Genomic DNA, 20,283 nt, shown 5'->3' on the forward strand with positions numbered 1-20,283 from the left:
CAGGGAATGTTGGGACAGTGACAGGGAAGAATCGATTAGATTTTGGTGATGATCCGCGCACCTGTTTGGTTTTTCTCAGACTTTGAAATTTTGAACGCCATAGTAATCAATGGGAGCGTCAGTTCCTCTGATGCTTAGGCGTGGGTCTGCTGCCTCAGACGGCCATTCTAGTTGTTGTTGTCGTTGCACAAAAACTTCTGTCTGCTGCGCGTTTAAGCCTGATGTGCTGGAGGAGGCAGGAGTTTAAAGGCAGAAGTTTCACAGTATGGCAGGGAAGTTTAACGGTGCATATAAACACAGAAATGCCCATGTCATAATGAACAGATCCGCTGAGAATTATTTTTTCCCCCAAGGACAGATTCAGCTCATTCAGCCTGATAAAATCTCATGGATCAGCTCATAAAGCACCGTGTGTCCTGTCCATGTGCAGCTGGAAAGAGATCCTTTTCAAACAATATAAACTATTAACCTTTCATTTATTTACGTATTGCATCATTTGCCTCTTGGAAATGATCACATCGATCCTGTTTTTTTGTTTGTTATTACTTCAGCCCGTCAGCTGCACATTAAAGCCTGATGCGCTGCTGGAGGAATAGGCAGAGGTTTCCAACACTGCAGCGCAGTTTAACGGCACATATAAACACAAAAATGCTTGTCTAGCTCACTCTTGTCATAATGAAGATATCTGCTGAAAGCTATTATTTTTCATGAATAAGTCAGGCTTCTACAGCCTTGGATTTCTCAAGGTTTATCACATGAAGCGCAGTGCTTCCTGCGTAAAAACACAGCTGGAGACTTTTCTAAAAGGTTGTTTCTAATTCCCTTTATCATATGTCTGCTCCTTGGAAATGACTATATATTCTTTGTTTTAGTTTTCACCCTTAAATCTCAGTCTGAAAACTTGCAGTCTCCTCCATCAGCTGTTAAGCTGGATGGCAGCTGATGGAGGAGACCGGAGTTTGGCAGGCTGAAGTTTCTGTTTTAAATCATTAAAAGATCGATGTTTGTCTAATATTTCCAAAAATCAGATCGATGTGAAAATTTGAAACAGAAAAATTGTTTAGAAAAGATCTTCTTAACTTTTTCTGGCTGCACTCAAGTAGGAAGCGCTGCGCTTTACAGGATAATCCATGAGAAATTCAAGACTGTAGGAGCTGAATATGTCAGTAGAACATTAATTATTCCCAGCAGATATCTTTGTTATAGAAAGACTGAGCTAGGAAAGCATTTTAGCGTCTATATGTGCCGTGGGCTTTAACTGTGTGTCGGTGCACTGATGCAGCTTGACGCACTAGAGGAAAAAAAAAACAGCCGCGCAGCTCCTCTGCCAGTGATCAGACCCGGGTCTGCTGGCAATGGGAAAGGGGTCACTTGCCGATTGTTAGCGGGTTTACCCGCATTTAAAAAAAACTGCTTTTACACGCTAATTTTAGTGGAAAAGCGGTATAATAGAGAAGAATTTAAACTCTGCATTTGCACGGTAAGATGGATACATCAAACATGTGTGAGAGCATACTGTCTTCTGTACTTTAGAGAGCTTACTGACTAACCAGCTTAAATACATATCTGTCCCTGAGGGGGAACTACATGTAGTTGCATGCTTCCTGAGCTTGGATAAACTGTAATCCAGGTATACATCAAAAAGTTTGGAGGGAACCCTGCATATCTCAAACTGTCCCCTCACTCTCTTAATCTTAATCCTTCTCCTGTCAGTCAGTCTACCTCTGAGTACCCATTTTCTTCCTGACTCTGATTTTGTAGCTCTACATCTCAGTCCACAGCTCTAAAAAGAAGGTGAAGTGCCAGGTGTAGTGTTGTTCAATAAAATAATCAATACTTCCCACTCTTTGAGTGCCCTGTGTGGGCTGTTTATCTTTTACAGGCTTCTTCAACTCCTGAACTCAACATCTTTATCATTCTTACATTAATTGCATCCTCCGTCTTAAGGATTCAGTGTGAGCGTAGCAGAGCAGGTCTAACCACAGGTCATGGCTCTGTGAGCGAGAGGGAGCGTAAAGTTTTAAAAGTAGCATCTTAAATTTTAAACAAGAAATCAATAAATCATGGACTCAAGTGAAAGGCCACCGTCTTAAATAAAGATAGGAAAAAAACTCATACTTCACAGGCAAATTTGGTCTATCTCATGAGTCCTCACTACTGTAGGTCATATCTAAGAAGTTTTAAAGCATTTTACCTTCACTTTAAACACTGAAGGCAGGAGAAAGAGCTACTGCAGGAGCCTGTGTTCACTCAAAAAAGGGGACATTTCCCTCTGTTTTTCGCCAAACAAAAACGTATCAGTCTCTACAGATGGGTTAAATCCACATATTGCAAATCTACATTAAGTCCTAGGTCTCTCTTTAGTCAGAAGTAGAGGCGGTAGCAGTAGGGCTCAAAGTAGTAGTAGTAGTAGTTAACTAAAATACATTCTCAGTGCACATTTACAAAGTTTATGTACACTGTATAGAAAGACACACAACCTTTTTTTCTCACATTAAATTTGACTAAACTTTTCCTGTAGGATTAGCAAAATTATTTCAGTTTGCTAAACGCCAGAATAATGAGAGAGAGAATGTTTTATTTCTTTCTTCAAAGTCATAAGTTTGCATATATTTCCTTATTATTTGGTAGCATTTCCTTTTAACTGTTTATCCTGGATTAAACATTTTGGGTATCTGTCCTCAAGCTTCTCACAAGAGTTTGCTGGAATTTAGTCCCATTTCTCCTGACAGAACTGGTCTAACTGAGTCAGGTTTGCTTGCACACGCTTCTTCAGCTCTGCCCACAAATTTTCTAGGATTGAGATCAAGGCTTAGTAACTAATTTGGCATAATGCTTAGGTTCATTGTCCATTTGGAAGGCCCATTTGCAACCAAGCTTTGACTTCCTGGCTGATGTCTTAAGATCTTGCTTCAATATTTCTACATAATGTTCTTTCCTCATGATGCCATCTATTTTATGAAGTGCATCAATCCCTCCTGCAGCAAAACACCCCCACAACATGGTGCTGCCACCCATGTACTTCACAGTTGGGATGGTGCTCTAAGGTTTGAAGGCTTCCTCCAAGTGTAGCAACGGTCATTATGGCCAAACAGTTCAGTTTTCTAGAGACAGGACATGTCTCTAGAAATTATACTCTTTGTCCATGTGTGCATTAGCACAATGTAATCTGGCTTTTTCATGTTGCTTTTGGAGTAATGGTTTCTTCCTCGATGAGGGGTCTTTCACCCCATGTGGGTACAGGACTGGGGACAATGACACTCTTACCAGCTTCAGCCAGCATCTACACAAGCTCTTTTACTTTTGTTCTAGGGTTGATACACACATTTCACACCAGAGCACGTTCATCTCTGGGACACAGAACCCGTCTCCTTCCTGAGCGCTATGATGGCTGGACATTCCCATGGTGTTTGAGGTGTGTTTTAAAATACTTCCACAGCCCACCCCCCCAAAAACTCAGACTCAAAAGTTACCTATCAGAAGCTCACAAAAGCATGAAATCATCATCTTGACTTTCCCAAATTGTTTAAAGGCAAGGTAGCTATAGCGTATTTGAACATCTGACTTTGAAGAAGGTAATGAAAAATTATCTAAAAAACGTTCTCTCTGGCACGCCAGTAGTCGAGTGGTTAAGGCGCATGCCACATACACAGGCAACCCGGGTTCGAATCCAGCCCGTGGCACTATTTCCTGCATGTCTCTCCCCGCTCTCTCCCCTGTTTCCGACTCTATCCACTGTCCTATCAAATAAAAAAAGGCCAAAAAATAAATCTTTGAAAAAAAAAAAAAAGTTCTCTCTCATTATTTTGGTATTTAGCAAAAAGAAATAATTTTGCTTATTCTAACTGACCTAAAACAGGAAAAGTCTAGTCTGATTTAATATCAGACAGTGAGGAAAAAAGGTTATGTGTCTTATGTGTATATAAACTTCTGGTTCAGCTGTATATGTTCATCCCTTATCAGGGGTTCAACACTCTCTCTTTCCATCATACACAGCTGTCTGTTACCAAGTGGTAATCCTTAATGCTTTGAGCAGGTGCATCATGATACCGACTGAAAGCAATGTGATATCTAAAAGGTCAGACTGCATACTAATTCAGACTGGATTGGTTGTATAGATACAGCACAACTTGACAAGCATTTAATACTTAAGATGCAGGATATTGAGCTTTTACTGATGACTTGTATGCCAATATTTAAAAATTTATATCAGCTAAACCACTATTAAAATGTAAATGTAGATCAGACCTTAAAGACTTTAAAGTTTAAGGAATGAGGAGGAACCAAGAAAAGGACTTCAGCTAGAGTAGGTCTGTTGGTCCGCCTTAAACTCCACAAACATATTTGTGCATATGGCTGAAAAAGGCCGACACTTGCAGTCAGCATATCTGTTATGATAAAAAAAGAGCAGCTCTATTGATGTGCACACAGCTTCGCTTGAAGTGTAGAAATTGCAGCTCTTTTTAGGGATCCAAATGATTTGACTCAGCTCAGTAATAAAATCTGGTCTTTTGGTTCTTAAACAGCTATTCTTTTGTACCATTTTCCCTTTTTTTAGATCTTTGAAACAGCAACAAAAATGGAAATGGCTCACAAAAATAGCCAGCTCTAAGCACTATGACACAACACAGTTCCCTTGTATCCTGTTCTCTTGAACTGAGTTGTCGTTTGAATCTAATCTGCACCAAATAAGATTCATTTGCTAGAAAGTATTTTACTGTATCATTTAAATGTAGGTTATGACATTATGAGGGAGAAAAGCTGCTAAAGATGCTCCACTAGCCTCTTAGCTCTTGGCAGTTTCACTGTACACAAAGCATGTAGGAATATCAAATCACAGTAAGAGAGCTTCAGATAATGTCACTGAAGATGTACTAATAATTCATAGTATTGATGCGCTGCTAAAGTGAAGTTGCCCATATCAAAGCATCAATGCCAAACATAAACATGGAATTTGTCTCATAATTTATTTGTTACAATACAATATCCATGAAGAGAAATGGGCATTGTGCAGTATATCAACCTCTACTGAGAAGTTACTCAGGAGGCTGACTTCTTACCCTCCCTGTTGCCAAATTATAAGAATTCCTCCTCTGCCTGGGTGCTCTTCCATTTCACTCTTTGTGACCTGTGATTGGTCGTGTGTAGGGAGTGAATGGTTTTAGCGAGACAGAGAGCGGAAGAACTGAAGCAGAGGAGAACAAGAAAGAAACAGGAACTTAATGTAACGTCCTATCATAAACATCCAGGGTGTGAGGCAGTGCTCATCTCAAAAGTGGTCCCCCAGGCGACCCCCTGTGTTGTATATGCCTTGAGCCAGCTCCGTCTGTTGCTGCTGCAGGTGATGTGCTCGCCATCGTTTCGTCTGTGTAGTGTGGCTGCTTGAGCACAAGATGCTGATGTCTACGTGTGCTGTGGGGGGAACAACATAGCCTCCTATGTATAATGTTCTAGAAATACAAAAAAAAAAAAAAAAAAAGACTGGGCACACGTCCCAAACCTCAAACCAGAGGTTAAGAGATGGTAGTCCTATACTTAATAACCTACCTGAGCGGCTTTCACCTATAATGGAGTGATACTTGACCAGGAGCATCTTTACTGTGACTGAAGTAATAAGGTCTAGTCATTTTCCATCACTTTATATCAGACTGAGCTGAAACTAACTGGATTCTTTTTAGCTTAAGGCTGCTGTATGAACCGGCCCACTGCCAAAGTGTCAGTATCTGGGTACTCTGTGGTAACGGGATAGACACCATCCTTCCTGTTGAAATTTACTGGACAGTGACACTGAATTTGAACTGACTATTTTAAGGTGGAAAAGTCACATATTGTTGCTTTATATGTGTGGACAGGAGGAAGCAAAGCATCAGAGCACATTTGGCATCATCGTTAAGCTGTTTACACCACACTTGACTGAAGTAGCATTTCTAAAACGTACCTGTTTGCTGAATCTATGCTGGAAGTGGTTCTACACTCACGGCAATATGTCAGAAGTCCCTGCAGTGTTAATGCCTCACCAGCGGCTCCGACACATTAACACCACTGTGCTGTAGTGTTATGTCCCAGATACTAAGAAAAGCTCTAACACTGTAAATAAGGCTGCAAGGTGTGAAACTACGGTGGCTGACAAGGGCAAGCACACTGCAACAGGGGCACTACTAGGGCAAACACAGCCTCCTGAGACCAGCAGAGGTCAGTTTGATGGGGGTGAACACAATATCAAGGTGGATACACTTGTTAGGTTTGGATTCTGGCACCCCAGGCCTGACCCCGCCATAGAGCACTGCTCAGGCCTCTGGAGGTGGATGCTGACTGGGCTCCAGCTATAGTCTTGCTCCCTTCCTCCACCTGCCCAGTTGTCGTCCTTCTGGAGCTTTGTGTGGTGATTTTTCTACTTTTTGTCATCTAATTCTGCTTTTACTCCCGCTGAGCCCCCAGGCTGACAGCTTTGACTTCCAAATGCTCTGAAGCTCCTCAGCTGGAAGGAGAAGAACATTCCCATCATTCTTAATGTCCCCAAACTGAGCAAAGTCAGCTCATATCACCACCAACTATACAGCTAACTGAGCCAACCAGCAGAATCTACCCTGTGCCACAATATCACGATTCCAAACTCATGTTTTGGTGTGATAAAAAAACAAGTTGCATGTTTTATTACCATGAGCAATAAAAACAGAGATCCTTTACACCCAGTATAAGATGGGGTTTTTTTGTGTGTGTTTTCAATTACCAAAAACAGCAGGCAAACACATTGGCAACAGATAAATACTAAAATGTTCCTGATGTTTCTTGGTAAAACAGGGATTTTCTGCTCTTTTGTTGGATGTATTCCCTTTCTATAGGCCCATTTTTTTCATCATTGGCACATATCAGTGCAGATTGTGCAGCTTAGATACAAGTGGTAATGAAGATTGTTGAAGAGTCTAAAATTTGTACATTTTCTAAATATGTTCTTCATGCATTCGTAGCTCTTACAGAACATTTTCTAGCGAGCCCGGAACTTGGCTGACTGTCTGGGGTCTCTGAGGACAGCGTTGTCGTATACAACAAGAAGTGACACAGTTTGGAAAAACGCTGATAACTTTTGAACCATAAGTCACAGACACTCTTTTTCTCCGAAAGCTGACAATTTTGCCTTTCGTTTGCTACCCTCAAAGTCTCTGTAGCCCTTAAGGACGCTGTTCTAGCGAGACCAGAACTTTGGTGACTTTTTAGGGGTCTTTAAAGATTAAGGCCATGGTGTTAGATCTGATAATAAGTGTCTTTTTGTCCATTCTTAATCCATTTTCTATCATGTACTTTGGCTTTCTCTGTTGGGTACCGCTATATTTGTTTAGGGCAATGTTTACATGCAATGCATTGTGGGAGGGGCTGCCCTCCAATAGCAAGATGTTACGTCTACTGCTTAAAAGGGATGGCACAAATGAATCTCACCTCAAAAAAGCGCATGAACTTCTTCTGTATATAAGTAGATATCTTGAAAACCTTCAGTCACAGAATATTTATTTTTTACTGTTTTGTCCCCAAGAGATGGGAGAACAAGTCTGTGCAAAGAAAATATTTAGTCACTATTGTTTACTGTGTGTTATCAGTAAAAATCTTTGAGTTTCAAATTCCAATTTGTTTTTTCTTTTGTCTTTAGATTCCTATAACTTATTTAAAACTCAAGTGGAATTACTGTAGTAGATATATTCTTAAAGCCCAGGTTGTCATGAAAAAAGTATGTATAGAGCTTGACTGTGCACCACAGGCTTGATGTTTTATAAGCTTTTTAAGAGAAAAAGTCCAGACGAACATGATGAGCTCTAAGGGTTAAATACCTTAAATTCTAGTAGTGTAAACTTTGCTGTAAGTGTGAACTTACATTCAAACTCAGCTATGTTTGAACTGAAGCACAGCTGGTGCAACTCAACGCTGCCCAACCCATGTGGTAAGCATGGTGCACAAAGCATCCTTTCTGAAAGACCCATGAAGATGGGGAAATTCTGTTTTTGCACAGTTATTCAGTATTTGAAGAATATCTGTGTGAGGAAAATCAGCCTGGTAACTCACTGAGTGTGTCAATCAGTGCAGTGCCAGGTGTGGGTCAATCACTGCACCACCAGGTGTATGTGGCTGTTTGCCACTGATTGGGGCTGGGTGTGGCAAACTTACATATACTCCTGGGCTGCAGCACTCTGTGCTGACTCATTATCTCACCATCAGAGGTATTGAGAGCATCTCCCTGCGTTCCTTCTTGAGAGTGTGAAAGTTAAAGGTCACCTAAGCATTGTGTAATATATTACTTGTCTACGTTCTATGAGAATAACCAGTTGCCCCTGGATTAAGATTATTGTGCTGGAAAGCATTAACCAGTGTTTTGGTTCTCCTTTTCACACCAGTCTGGTGATATTTGTTTTCTTTCATGCAGCAGTGGTTTAGTTTCCCCTTTTCTCAGTATTGTCAAGAACAGGATTTTTTTTTTTTTTTTGGTTGTGGGCTAGTTTTCTGGAGCTTTTGTTTCCCCCCTTTTCCCATTTATTGCTTGTGATTTAGTGGTTATCCTTCTAGGATAACTTCTAGAAACCTGTTGTCTGCAGTTGTGTCCCACTGCCCCTCCTACCTGACAATCTGAAACACTTACAAGTGTCTTTTGCTTTGTGGTCTTTTAATTGCCAAATTCATAAAATTAATTGTCTGGCCTCTTTCCTTTTTTAAGTAAAACTGTTTGACTTAGTTCACTCTGCAGCCTGTGGCATTTCTGTTCCCATTACTGGGCATGCACCAGTTTTTGTTGCATTTGTTTAACTGCATCTTTTATCTAACTATTCTTAATGACTTTGTTTTGACTTTTTAGCTCATCTTTAATGTTGACTTTGTTCTATTTATTGGAGTAGTGTCTTAAAACTGGCCTTATTTCTTCAGATACAACTCTTTTTAGCTACCTTAACCAACATGCCATATAAAAATCTCAACATGAAAACAGTCAGATGATCAGTTCTCAGGTCAACGATCAATAGAGTTATTTCATATTCCATAAGGACGCCCACGTCTTTGTATAATCCCCCTCCACATATCTGTCCTCATCCATCTCAGATACTCACTGTCTGCTGCAGGTCGGGGATGAGGATGCGGATGACCAGCGAGTTTATGTGAATGTCGTCCATGCGGCTCTGCAAGGGCTCGGCGGTTGCCTTTATAGTCTCGTAAATGGTCTCTTCACGGGAGCTGTCGGAGGCACAGTCGTCGGAGTAGTCGGAAAAGCTCTGAGCCATCTCATCCTCACTGGAGGTGGGGCTCCGGGGCATACTCAGCAGGCCCGGCGGATTCAGCTGGAGCAGAGAAGGAGGGAGGAGAGGTCAGATACACCAAAACTGTTCATTATAGAGGGTGAAATATAAGAATCCCCTCTGCTCTCTTCAAACATCTTCTGCCCCCTTTAAAAAGCCCCCAAAGATGCTCATTAATCTGTTAGTTTGTCCTCATATGTTCTGTGCTTGCAGCAGTCTGTTTCTGGAAACACCCAGAGGAATAGATGTGGCTGCAGCTCCTCAAAAAAGTTGCTCTTCATTAGAGTTTGATGGTTGGAGAGAAAAATGAAAACTGCACCTGCAAACATTCACACAGCTTCACTAAAGACCTCATCATCTACTGGGGCTGCGATTGATTAAACTGAAGCGTCAGCATGATGAATGGATCAGCAAATTAAATACCTAACTCCTCATCAGTCATCAGTCTTGTGTCAGCACTCGTATGAGTGACCTGGATATAATTAAGACATTTAAATTAACCTGAATATCTCATTATTTTGATCTGAAACCTGCAGGGTTCCCTTATAAAGCGGTTAGTGTGCAGGGACTGGAGGTTTTAATACTGCTTATTAATTAACATAAAATTCATTTTGGATGCCTGCAGATGGTTGACCTTAAAGACAGACAAATGTCAGACTGTACCCAAAAATATGACATATTTCTAACTGAATGAAGAATCACTGAGTAGGTCCACAGTGCTTTCCTGGTAATGTAACAAACAATTGCCATGTGTTTTTAATGTTTAGTGAACTTCTAAGTCTAATTATTTAATCAGAAAGATCAGCAAGGGTGTGAAAAAGTTAATTGTCTTTCAATAAAACAACAAAAGCTTCAACACAGCAGTGGTGAAAACTGCAGGAAATAAAAGAACAACTTTCATGGAGCTTTACTGAGAGAAAAGATATCTGGATAAGAGCAAACTCTCACAAATTTAGTCCTTTCAAGAAATTATTTTCAACATGCAGGATCATATTTCTCACAAAAACAAGGGAAGCATGAGGAGTTCTTTTGCACCATCTTATGCCTGCTTAACCCTGGGGTTCCAGGAAGATAAATTCATACACTTCTCAGACAATCTGGGCTCAGCCTTAGAGGTAGGGTAAGGAGCTCGGACATCTGGAGAGAGCTAGGAGTAGAGCCACTGCTCTGTCACCTCCAAAGGAGCCAGTTAAGGTGGTTCGGGGATCTGATCAGGAAGCCTCCCAACGGAGGTATTCCTGGTACATCTGCAGGGAAGACCCAGAATGAGCTGGAAGAATTACATATCCTGTCTGGTCTGGAAACACCTTGGGGTCCCCCAGAAAGGAGTTGGAAAGTGTTGCTGGGGAAAGGGATATCTGTGTGGACTTGCTTAGCCTGCTACCCCCGCAGCCAGATGGATGGATGGATGGATGGATGGATGGATGGATCCCTAACAATAATGCATTCATCTGAAAAATCTCATTATGGCAAAGATGCATTGATGACATTTTGTTTCTCTGGACTGGTACCACTGATGAACTTAAAGGGATATTTCAGTATTTATGGAGTAAGGTTGTATGAGGTACTTGTCAATAGCAGTGGCATAACCCACCAGAGATTTTAGTTTACATTGCTCTCTTAAGGAGAGCGTGCTGTAGAGAGTAAGGAATACAGTGATCATCAACTAGCGGCCCGGGGGCCACATCAAGACCCCCAACCGCTTCCCATCCGGCCTCCAGAGAATTATTAGATTTGGAAAATCTGAGAGGATGAAAATATGGCATGCTTTTGTTTAATTTTTTTTCTTGAAGTTTAAATAAAATCTTTAACTTAGCGGCTTATCAGACAAGAAACAAACTAGTATTTCTATAATCTAGCATGGTAAACAAATACTTATTGTTATCTTGAATAAAGTTGCAGTTTTTGGAATCAATTTCCCACATAAGCCTCTAAGAGTGCAAATTTTTCTCTCTTGGAAACTTCACAGAAGATCTGATTCCTGCACACGTTTTCAGCCAGTCACAACACAGCATATTGGTATCAAACTCCATTAATTTTAACTTTTCTTTTTTTTTACTTTTTTTTTTTTTTTACCCAGATTGCCTCTGTGTTTTGATTACAACTCTAATCCCGAAAAAGTTGGGGCACTGTGTGCAATTGTAAATAAAATCAGGAGGCAATCATTTCCAATTCTCATAAACTCACATTTTATTCACAATAGAACATAAAAAAACATATCAGATGTTGAAACTGAGACTTTTTCACCATTTCATGAAAAATATTAGCCCGTTTGAGGTTGATGGCAGGAACACATATTAAACGGTAGAAAAAAAATGCCAATAAAGGCTGAAAAGTAAGCAGTACTATAGAAAAAAACAGCTGGAGGAGCATTTTGCAGCTAATTAGGTTAACTGGCAACAGGTCTGTAACATGAAAGGAGCGTTTTAGAGAGGCAGAGTCACTAATATGACTGACTCTTACAAATCTGCATCATGCTTTTGCTACTCAGCAAACTTGGTCCATTTAAAGTAAATCCAAATAAAACTGGTTTCTTTTTAGGGCCGCTGAAGTGATTCAGTGAAAGTGATTCAGTAAAGCTGCTGTAAACTTATACTCTATCATTGAAGTGAGACTAAACAGATGAACAGGTGCTGCTTCGGGATATCATTGACCAAGAAATGGCCGTGTTTATGTCGCAGATTTAATCACTGCACAGACAAGGAAGTCTTGACTGGAAGTTGTTCAGCAATAACAGCTGGCTTCAGAACGTAATTTCTGAGAAATGAGCATGCATTCCCAGAGGCACACGATGTTTATCAGACACTAATTAAAGATGTTTGCTGATGGGAATGTAGACTGGTTCAAGGCATTTGACAAAAAAACGTCACAGGTAACTTCACATTTAGTTTATTATTTATGATGCATGTCACAAAAAATCCAAATACACTACAAAGTTAAGGCTCAGTAGACTCAAGTAACTTATATTAAACACGATAAACTCTAAATGTCAAAACATCCACTTCTGCTGCACCAAGTATCCCTCTTCTTCTGAAATCACTGTGTCTTCCAAGTATTCAAGCATTATCATTGATAGCATGGTGATTCTGATTGAAATGTTAAAGATAGAAAATAAGTTTTGACAAGAGACTTTGGATTCGCTGTACTGACAAGATCCGAATAAACATGTTTTTTCAGATCTTTGTTCTTTCATTTTCTTCTTCTTCTTGGTATTTTCCACTCAACCTTTGAATTCAAAAGCATCTGTAGAGGGTTTTTGCATTTTGGGCTGCATCAAACACAACATTTTTTAAAAAAGTTTTCTGATAGCACCAAGTTTAACTCCTCTCTTTAAAAAATACAGAGCTACTCCTTTATTTTACGTCCTCAGCCACATCTTTGCCCCCCTAATAAAGTTAACACCAGCACATCGGTAATATATGTATGTTTTTATGTGCACGTCTGGGTTTTCCAGTGGTAATGTTAGTGTTTTTGCTGCAGCCCAACCAATTCCCCTCTGGAGAGAAATAAACTCCTGTTTTAAACTGCAATAACAGAGTTATGAATGTGCTGACAGGCTCTTCTTCACAGTGAAATATACAAAGACATACAGGATTCACCAGACAAACAACAAAGACATATTTTCTAATGTTTTCTTAGAAATGAAAAATCTAAGCTGATGACCTGATCAGGGGAAATGACGGTTTTACCTCCCCCTGTCTGTACAGCATCACTTCCTGAGAGCTCTGATGACTTCACTGTTGGGATTTAATTTCTCTGAGGTGACTAAGTGATTCTAGGCCACTTGCACAGACTCTACACTCAGACGGGAGTGAATAAACTCAAACCACTCAGACATTTCCTGGACTTTTTCATTTGTCTCTATCTTTTTATTGACTCAAAGATACTTCATTCTCAAAACATTCTCAAAAAGCTATTTGGAAAATATCTATTAATATTGTTTGACCTGTTGATTAAAACTGAAATATCACATTAACCTAAAGTAGGGGAGATGAGGTATCACCAATCAGGGAAATGATAGGAGTCATGTGATCATTTTAGTTTTCACCCACTTCCTCCCTAAACTCACATGGTGGCTGAGACGCATGTAGATTTTATTGGGAAACAAACCAGGGCTGTCAAGATTAATCCAGTTAACTGCAATCCATCAAAGTCCACAATTATTCCACAAATATTTTTGAATTGAGATTAATTGCATGATTTAATGTCCCTTAATGTCTCATTTCACTATAGAAAAAAACTCAAAGACAGCTCAGTGGATGGTCAAAATTCATCTGGACTTTGTGATGTCTAACATTTAATCATTACTGTTTTCTCATATCCTTTTTAATAATAACATGTTCCTTTCTTCTGTACTTAAGTTCATAATCTTTGATCTATCTGTAAAAGCAGTTCTGTATCCAAGGTGACAGACCCGATGAGAATTTCTGTGCTTCAAATATCAGGAGAGAGATGGAGCACTTAATTGATCACGGATGGCTTATTTACTAAAGTGTGATGGCCAGGTTAAGTTTATGTTTGGTCAACGTCGTATATACATTATCTGGATCATATTTATCATACAAACACCGGACTAGTGTGCAGAAAGAAAGAAGAAATTAACACTCAGATTGAGGCCCTACACTCTATGTGTAGTCTGTGTACAGGCAGGGGCTTCCCAGTGTAGGTATCAGAGCAGCAACAAAGTTTTCTCTGAGGCACAGGAGAAAGTTGTTGCTGACTAGGCTACAAGTTAGCCGGAGTAGAATGCCAGCATAGGTGCCTGACAAGTTAAAAACTCACGTGTCCCACTTTCTTTTAGGTCAGAAAGTTTGCTTATTAAATTGTAGCAACATACAATATCAAACACCCACAAATATGGGATGAGAAGCGGATGGCAGGGCCAAATAGGTTTACATTCTTTATGAGGCGAAACCCCAGCCTGTCAGTGAGGAGTGCAGAGGCAACTAGTCTTGCACGGGGAGGCCGGGTATTGTTGGATACTTCATGCTAGAGCACCTGTAACTCACTGAATGTTTGTATGTTCATGTTGTCAGCTGTACTCTCATTGTCTTGGCCATTTGTCTGGGCCATTCTTGTGAAAGTAAAGTCTCAAAAACACTTTTAAAGAATTTCTTTGAGGTTTGCACATTATTTCTGGCTCTATAAACTTAACACTTGACAAAGGGTCAGATGTATCCTCCTGATCTTTTGTTATGGTAACAGGACTTGGATTTACAGCTGGCTTTGTTGTTTATGATAAATAGGTATGTCAGAACGGCTGCAACACAACTGACACGATATTTGGTCTCCATGCAGAGAAACTATGAGGGAGCAGGTGAGGTGTTCTAGCTGTGAGGATGTTTGAAATGTTCCCGACTGAGTTTTGTTTGAAGCATCTGTGACTCTCATCCCTCCATGTTGGTGTCCGCCAGCTGTGATGTCTGTCATTGTGTGAGGACATTGTCACGCACACCTGGACACGGCTGGGAAAAATGTTTCTCATAACGTGAAGAAAGGTTTCTGTTTCTATCGGCTCTCAGAGAGATGCAGTGATTTGATTCCCACAGATATACTGAACCGTTTCCTGATAATTAAAGCAGCTCATAGAAAAGTAAGCACCAGTTCTGGTGTTATCGGAGCTTTTATGCACGTTTTCATGTTGGCCTCCTGCTGGGGGCTTCAGACTGTAATTTCTATAATTTTCTTTCACGTCTTTTCAATCAGCATGAGGCCAATTTAAACCCCTCTATAGTGTGTAACAGGAAGAGTGTTTGTGTAATGTTCCTGTGTGTCTTTGCTTTGGTGTGCTATCAAGCTGTGTGCTAAAAATCAGCACTTTATAAATCAAATAAAAGTAAAAGAATAGAAATGCTGGTTTTGTCATGAATTTTTTATAAAATTGAAATTGATCCTTTGAGCATTTCATTTATCTGCTAAGGATTAAATGTCGGTAAATGTTACAGATGCTACAGCTGATTAATGCCGGCTATATTTCAACAGTAACTAAACCCAAAAGTTTTTGCTGAGGTGCATGACCCAGGAATTTCAATACAATATCACAGATGGGGCTGGGAGTGGGAGGAAATAGACACATCCACTCACTCCTTTACAACAGCAGCGTTATAAAGTCAGTGCACCTTTGGTGGATTTTATTAGCAGTTATAACCATCCAAGGTCGCTGGAGAATGAGCTACCAGAGTGTAAATTGGTGGTGTATGCTTCTATGGAAGACTATAAGTTTGTATGACCGCAACCTTGTTTTAAGATAAATATGGTTTATTTACAACCTTGGGGGGAAAAAAACTACATTACCCACAACCCTAGAGTGTCATAACAATATATCTGATTGTAGGAGTCTACGATGACCCACAGACTTTGACTACTTATGGACAGTTCTGCCCTAACTGAAGGCGCTCCCCTTTGCCAACTGGATCCATGTGTGAAGCAGAGCACAGTGCAGTGCATCCCAAAGCAGTTGGATCAGAAGTTCACATGGTATAAAACAGAAAAAACATGCAAAGAGCGAGCCACTTTGCATGTCTGAGGTTGATTTGAGGTTCTTTTGCTTCCTCTATCCATTCATTTTCTAAACCAGTTCGTTTTGCAGGGGGTGGAGCTAAAACCTGCTGTTACTGGGCAGGACGCGAGGTGCAACCTGGACTGGCTGCTCGTCAATCACAGGTCTGACATGTAGAGGCAAACAAGCAGCCACACTCACACCTGCGAGCAATTTAGAGTCACCAATTTATCTATAGAGCATGTCCATAGCAAGCCAGAGTACCCGCAGAGAACCCACACATGCAAAGAACATGGGGAGAACATGCAAACTCCACACAGAAGGAGGCCTTCTTGCAGTGAGGCAACAGTGCTGACCCCTGTGCTGCTGTGCAGCTGTCATTTGCTCCTAGTTTTGACTGAATGTTAATCTGGGCATGGGCTAAATTAAGCTAAGCGTTAGCTCATGCAGCACATGGAAGTCATACGCCCAGCTGTGATCAGCTGACAGCCAGCTGATCCCAATTATCACCTCCCAGCCCTCCCAGCCAATCATATTTCTTTTTCTCAACATGTTTAATAATGGCATACTTCTTCTGCTGGTAAAGCTTCACCTCCTTCACCCGAGCCTCCTCCTTTATAATATAAAGCTGTTGCACCCTCATATTCAGATTCATACTTGCTTTCCTACAAATTTTATTGTATTCAATTGTCATAAATGTATCCATCCATATGGGGGAATCTAGCCATGTGCTCCCTGACTGTAAAAGCATGCTGCTTGACTAACCCAGGGAGCATCTTTTGAGCAGAGCCTTCTCTGTCAAGTAAAACTTTATATCCATTTTTAATCAAATGGATAAATGAATGGTGAGAGTGTTCCTAAATGAAATGTTTGGTTATCTGTAGCTGATGTTTTATCACCTCTGCCAAGGAGGTTATGTGATCCGGTGTTTGTGGGTTTGTTCGTTTGTTTGTTAGCAACATAACTCAAAAAGTTATGGACGGATTTTGATGAAATTTTCAGGAAATGTCACAAATGGCATAAGGAAGAACCGATTATATTTTAGGGAGTGATCAGGATCACCGTCTTGATCCAGGAATTTTTTAAAGGATTCTTTACTATTGGGATATAGGTCTAATGGCAGAGGTCTGCGCTCTCCAAGTGCTTTTCTATTTTAGAAATTGACCACATGCACTGTGGGTTCACACATTTTGCATGCAGTTGATCTGCTCTCTTGAGCTTGAGATATGCTAGAAGTCAGCTACGCTAACAATAAACAGTACATGGTGTAGACTGAATGCTGTGCAGCCTGACTGTGGAAGTTGCAGGCTACTCCCAAAACCACAGAAGCCACAAATATGGGTGGACACTGTTAAACTATACTGTGACGAAAGCACCCGATACAGCATGTGTCTCCAGATTAGCCAATAGAAAAGTTTAACTGCAGTAGTCATGTCTCAACTTCTAGAGGTCAGTCACAATGCCTACTTCCAATACAAAATGTAAAATTAATGTAAAATGTAGAATACTTTGCATTTCAGTATCAGGATCTGAATAGATTAACACATTAACCCTTGTGGGATGAGCAATCGAAAAATGAACCGTTCACGAACAAGCCTGTGTTACTGAATGGCTCTTCAACGAGCGCCACATTAGCTTGCTCCCATCTGAGTACCAGTGTCCTTTCCTCCATTTTTGATGTAATTTAATCCAGATTGAAAAAGCCAAACTGATAACAAATGAAGAGCCGACTAGGAGCCAAACAACCAGCTCTAGTGAGCTGAGCCAAAAGATCTGGATCTCTTAAGAGAAGTATTTCCCATTACAAGCAAGGCTGGATGGACATCAGCTGAGGAAAAATGGGTGAGATCAGAGTTTATTGTGCTAAACCATGACAAAACTGTTCTGAAGTAAACAGGAAAGTTTTGTGGAAATACATTGTAACATACATTGTGTGACACCCTCATCCAGGCTTTAGATGGAGGCTTTTTTTACTACTTTAAGAATGTTTTTTTATATTTGCTCTTTGAATGCTTGGTATAGTCATAAACAGCTCAAAACACGGCCTTTGTGGTGATGTTTTTCTATGTAGAAATCACTACTTGCCCTCCATCTGGAGTTCCAAACCCCAACCATAGCTTCTGCTTTATTCTTTTCAACTGATGCTGACTAGTCTGATACACTCTCAGACTGGGAAAAAAACATTTCGGACTGGAGAAATGCATGATGGATCTGCCTGAAGACACATGTGAAGTTTGGCCAATCCATCAGCTTTGGAAGGTTAAAAAAGAAGAGCTGTTACTCCTGAATAACATGATAAATATATCAGGATCTGAAGAAATCAATATTTACCCTTTATAATAGGAAAACTGAGAAAAACAAAATATATCAATGCCCTCTTAGGACTTCTGTAATGAAATTGTCAAAATATGTAAATGTAAAGAAAGGCATTATAGGAAACAAATGGGGGAAAGTACATTGTATTCACATTATTCGGGAAAAGTTGCTTCCTTTTTCTTTTGGTTGTTTTTTATGATGAAGCAGCGCAGGCCTTCTTTTACCATCATCACTCAAAAAACAAATCTTCACCTTTAATCCCATGTATGTCAACACCATAACAATTAATCACACACGCTCTCTCTCACACACACACACACTGATAAACAGGCAGTGATTATCAGTTCTGCTGTGAGATTGTCAGAGGAAACACATTAATGAGACACGTTCCTCTCTCTCTCACACAGGCTGAACTTTCTCTGCTCTGTCTGCATCATGAATCCTAATCCTGCGTCTCACCAGAGGCTGAAGAAGACGATTGCACTCACACTCATAAAAATCCTGCTTGTTACACACAGCGATGATTATCAGCTGATTAGCATGCTAATGCATTCACAGCCAATTCATTTCTAATGACAACACCAAACAGACACGCCTGAAGACATGTAACTGCACGGAGCATTAAAACTCATCATTTATGTCATGGTCAGAGCTTAACAGTATTAGCATTATAATTATTTGGCTATTACTTCTCTAAATGAGGTCTGACTGTTGCAATAGGAAGCTGGAAACATAAGTTGGACTTAAAGAGCCAGCAGAGCTTGAGTTAAATAGAAATGCAGCTTTTTCTTGGTTTTATTTCCCATTATATGGTTTATGAATTACAACATCAGGACACAGGCTTCACTGGCTGCAACCAAACTCTTAGAAATAGAAGTGCAAAGTAAAACTATTGTTTTTGTCACCGATAGACCTTTGCCTTACGATATTAAAAAATGACAAAGGGTTTAAATATGGCAAAAATGGGTAAAAAGTGAGCAAAATTGATGAACGATGGTAAATACAAGTTGAAAATGGGTGGCAAAAGAGGCCAAGGGTGTTAAAAATGGCAGAAATAAACAATTTCAACATCAGAACCTAATAAGGGGGGATGGTACTCAGCACAGGGGATTCTTTGGGAAGGTCTGTTTAAGATGAAGTTCCACCTGGTAGTATGCCTCCACAAGGTTTTCATTTGTTGGTCAGGGAACGTACAGTGTTGGGTTTTCTACAGTTGCCTGTATGTGTTCACATTCGTTCCATACAAATCTTTGTTTTATAAAAGACAGATGTAGTTTTAAAAAAATATACTTTTGGGACGGTGACTGACATCATGCTACATCAGGTCACAATGACCTTTGACCTCCAAAATGTAATCAATCCGCTCAGGTTTTTACCAAATTTGGCAAAATCACTCAACGCACCATTGAAGTATTATGTTCACAAGATTTGACTTGATTTGATTGAGATTTGACCTTTTGCAAAGTTAGAAGAAAATCCATCAAAGTGTTCTTGAGATGCCATATCCACAGGCAAAGGAATGAACAAGAGACTTAATGTACTTAATCTTTGACCTATGACCTCCAAAATGTAATCGATTCTTCCTGTACATAGTTGACAATAGTGTAGTGTTTGTTAAAAAACCATTGTAGAACTGTTGAGACATTGCCTTCCCAAGAATGGTCCAGTTGGTCTCCAATACTTTCTCCATGATGTATATTTCTAAAATTACTTTTGATGATGAAGACAAGTATTTTGAATGTCAATAATGGGCCAAGAGTAAATAATCTGGACATGCAATGGAGTTTAGTATTTTAAAGTCCCTGAGGAGGACCCCTGGATCCACCAACAAGGTCCAAGCCTCTAATAAAGTCCTCAAATATTGCCATCTTAGGCCGGCCACACACTAGACGATTTTTTAATCTGAAACGATTTTAAAACCGTGAGAGACCACAGACTTCAGGACAGTTTCCAAAGATTTTTCATCTTTAATCCTCTGAACGCACACACTAGACGACTGAGCCAAACTGTCAGATCACTGGAAACCACACACCTGCCGACCTGCCTATGACCTCGCGTGATCACGTGACTTCAGAGAAAAAAAAACATGGATGTCTGTCGATACCACCTTGCTGTCTCTCCACAACAGGCTGCCCTGGCGTGTGTTACAGGTGCAGCAACAATCATAAAACAGGGGAAAGACTCAGGATGAAATTCTGT

General features: G+C 40.2%; 1 protein-coding gene across 1 annotated transcript in view; it reads right to left on the reverse strand.

The window, feature by feature from the left end:
- LOC121506994 (SH3 and multiple ankyrin repeat domains protein 2-like) overlaps window positions 1-9,287 on the reverse strand; it is a 351,623-nt gene extending 342,336 nt beyond the window's left edge. The window contains exon 1 of the mRNA XM_041783083.1: window positions 9,084-9,287. Within this exon, the coding sequence (XP_041639017.1) occupies window positions 9,084-9,287 (204 nt within the window). The remainder of the gene's footprint in view (window positions 1-9,083) is intronic.
- Window positions 9,288-20,283: the final 10,996 nt, after the last annotated feature.

The sequence above is a fragment of the Cheilinus undulatus genome, linkage group 1 (assembly GCF_018320785.1).
Source record: "Cheilinus undulatus linkage group 1, ASM1832078v1, whole genome shotgun sequence".
Lineage (NCBI taxonomy): Eukaryota > Metazoa > Chordata > Actinopteri > Labriformes > Labridae > Cheilinus > Cheilinus undulatus.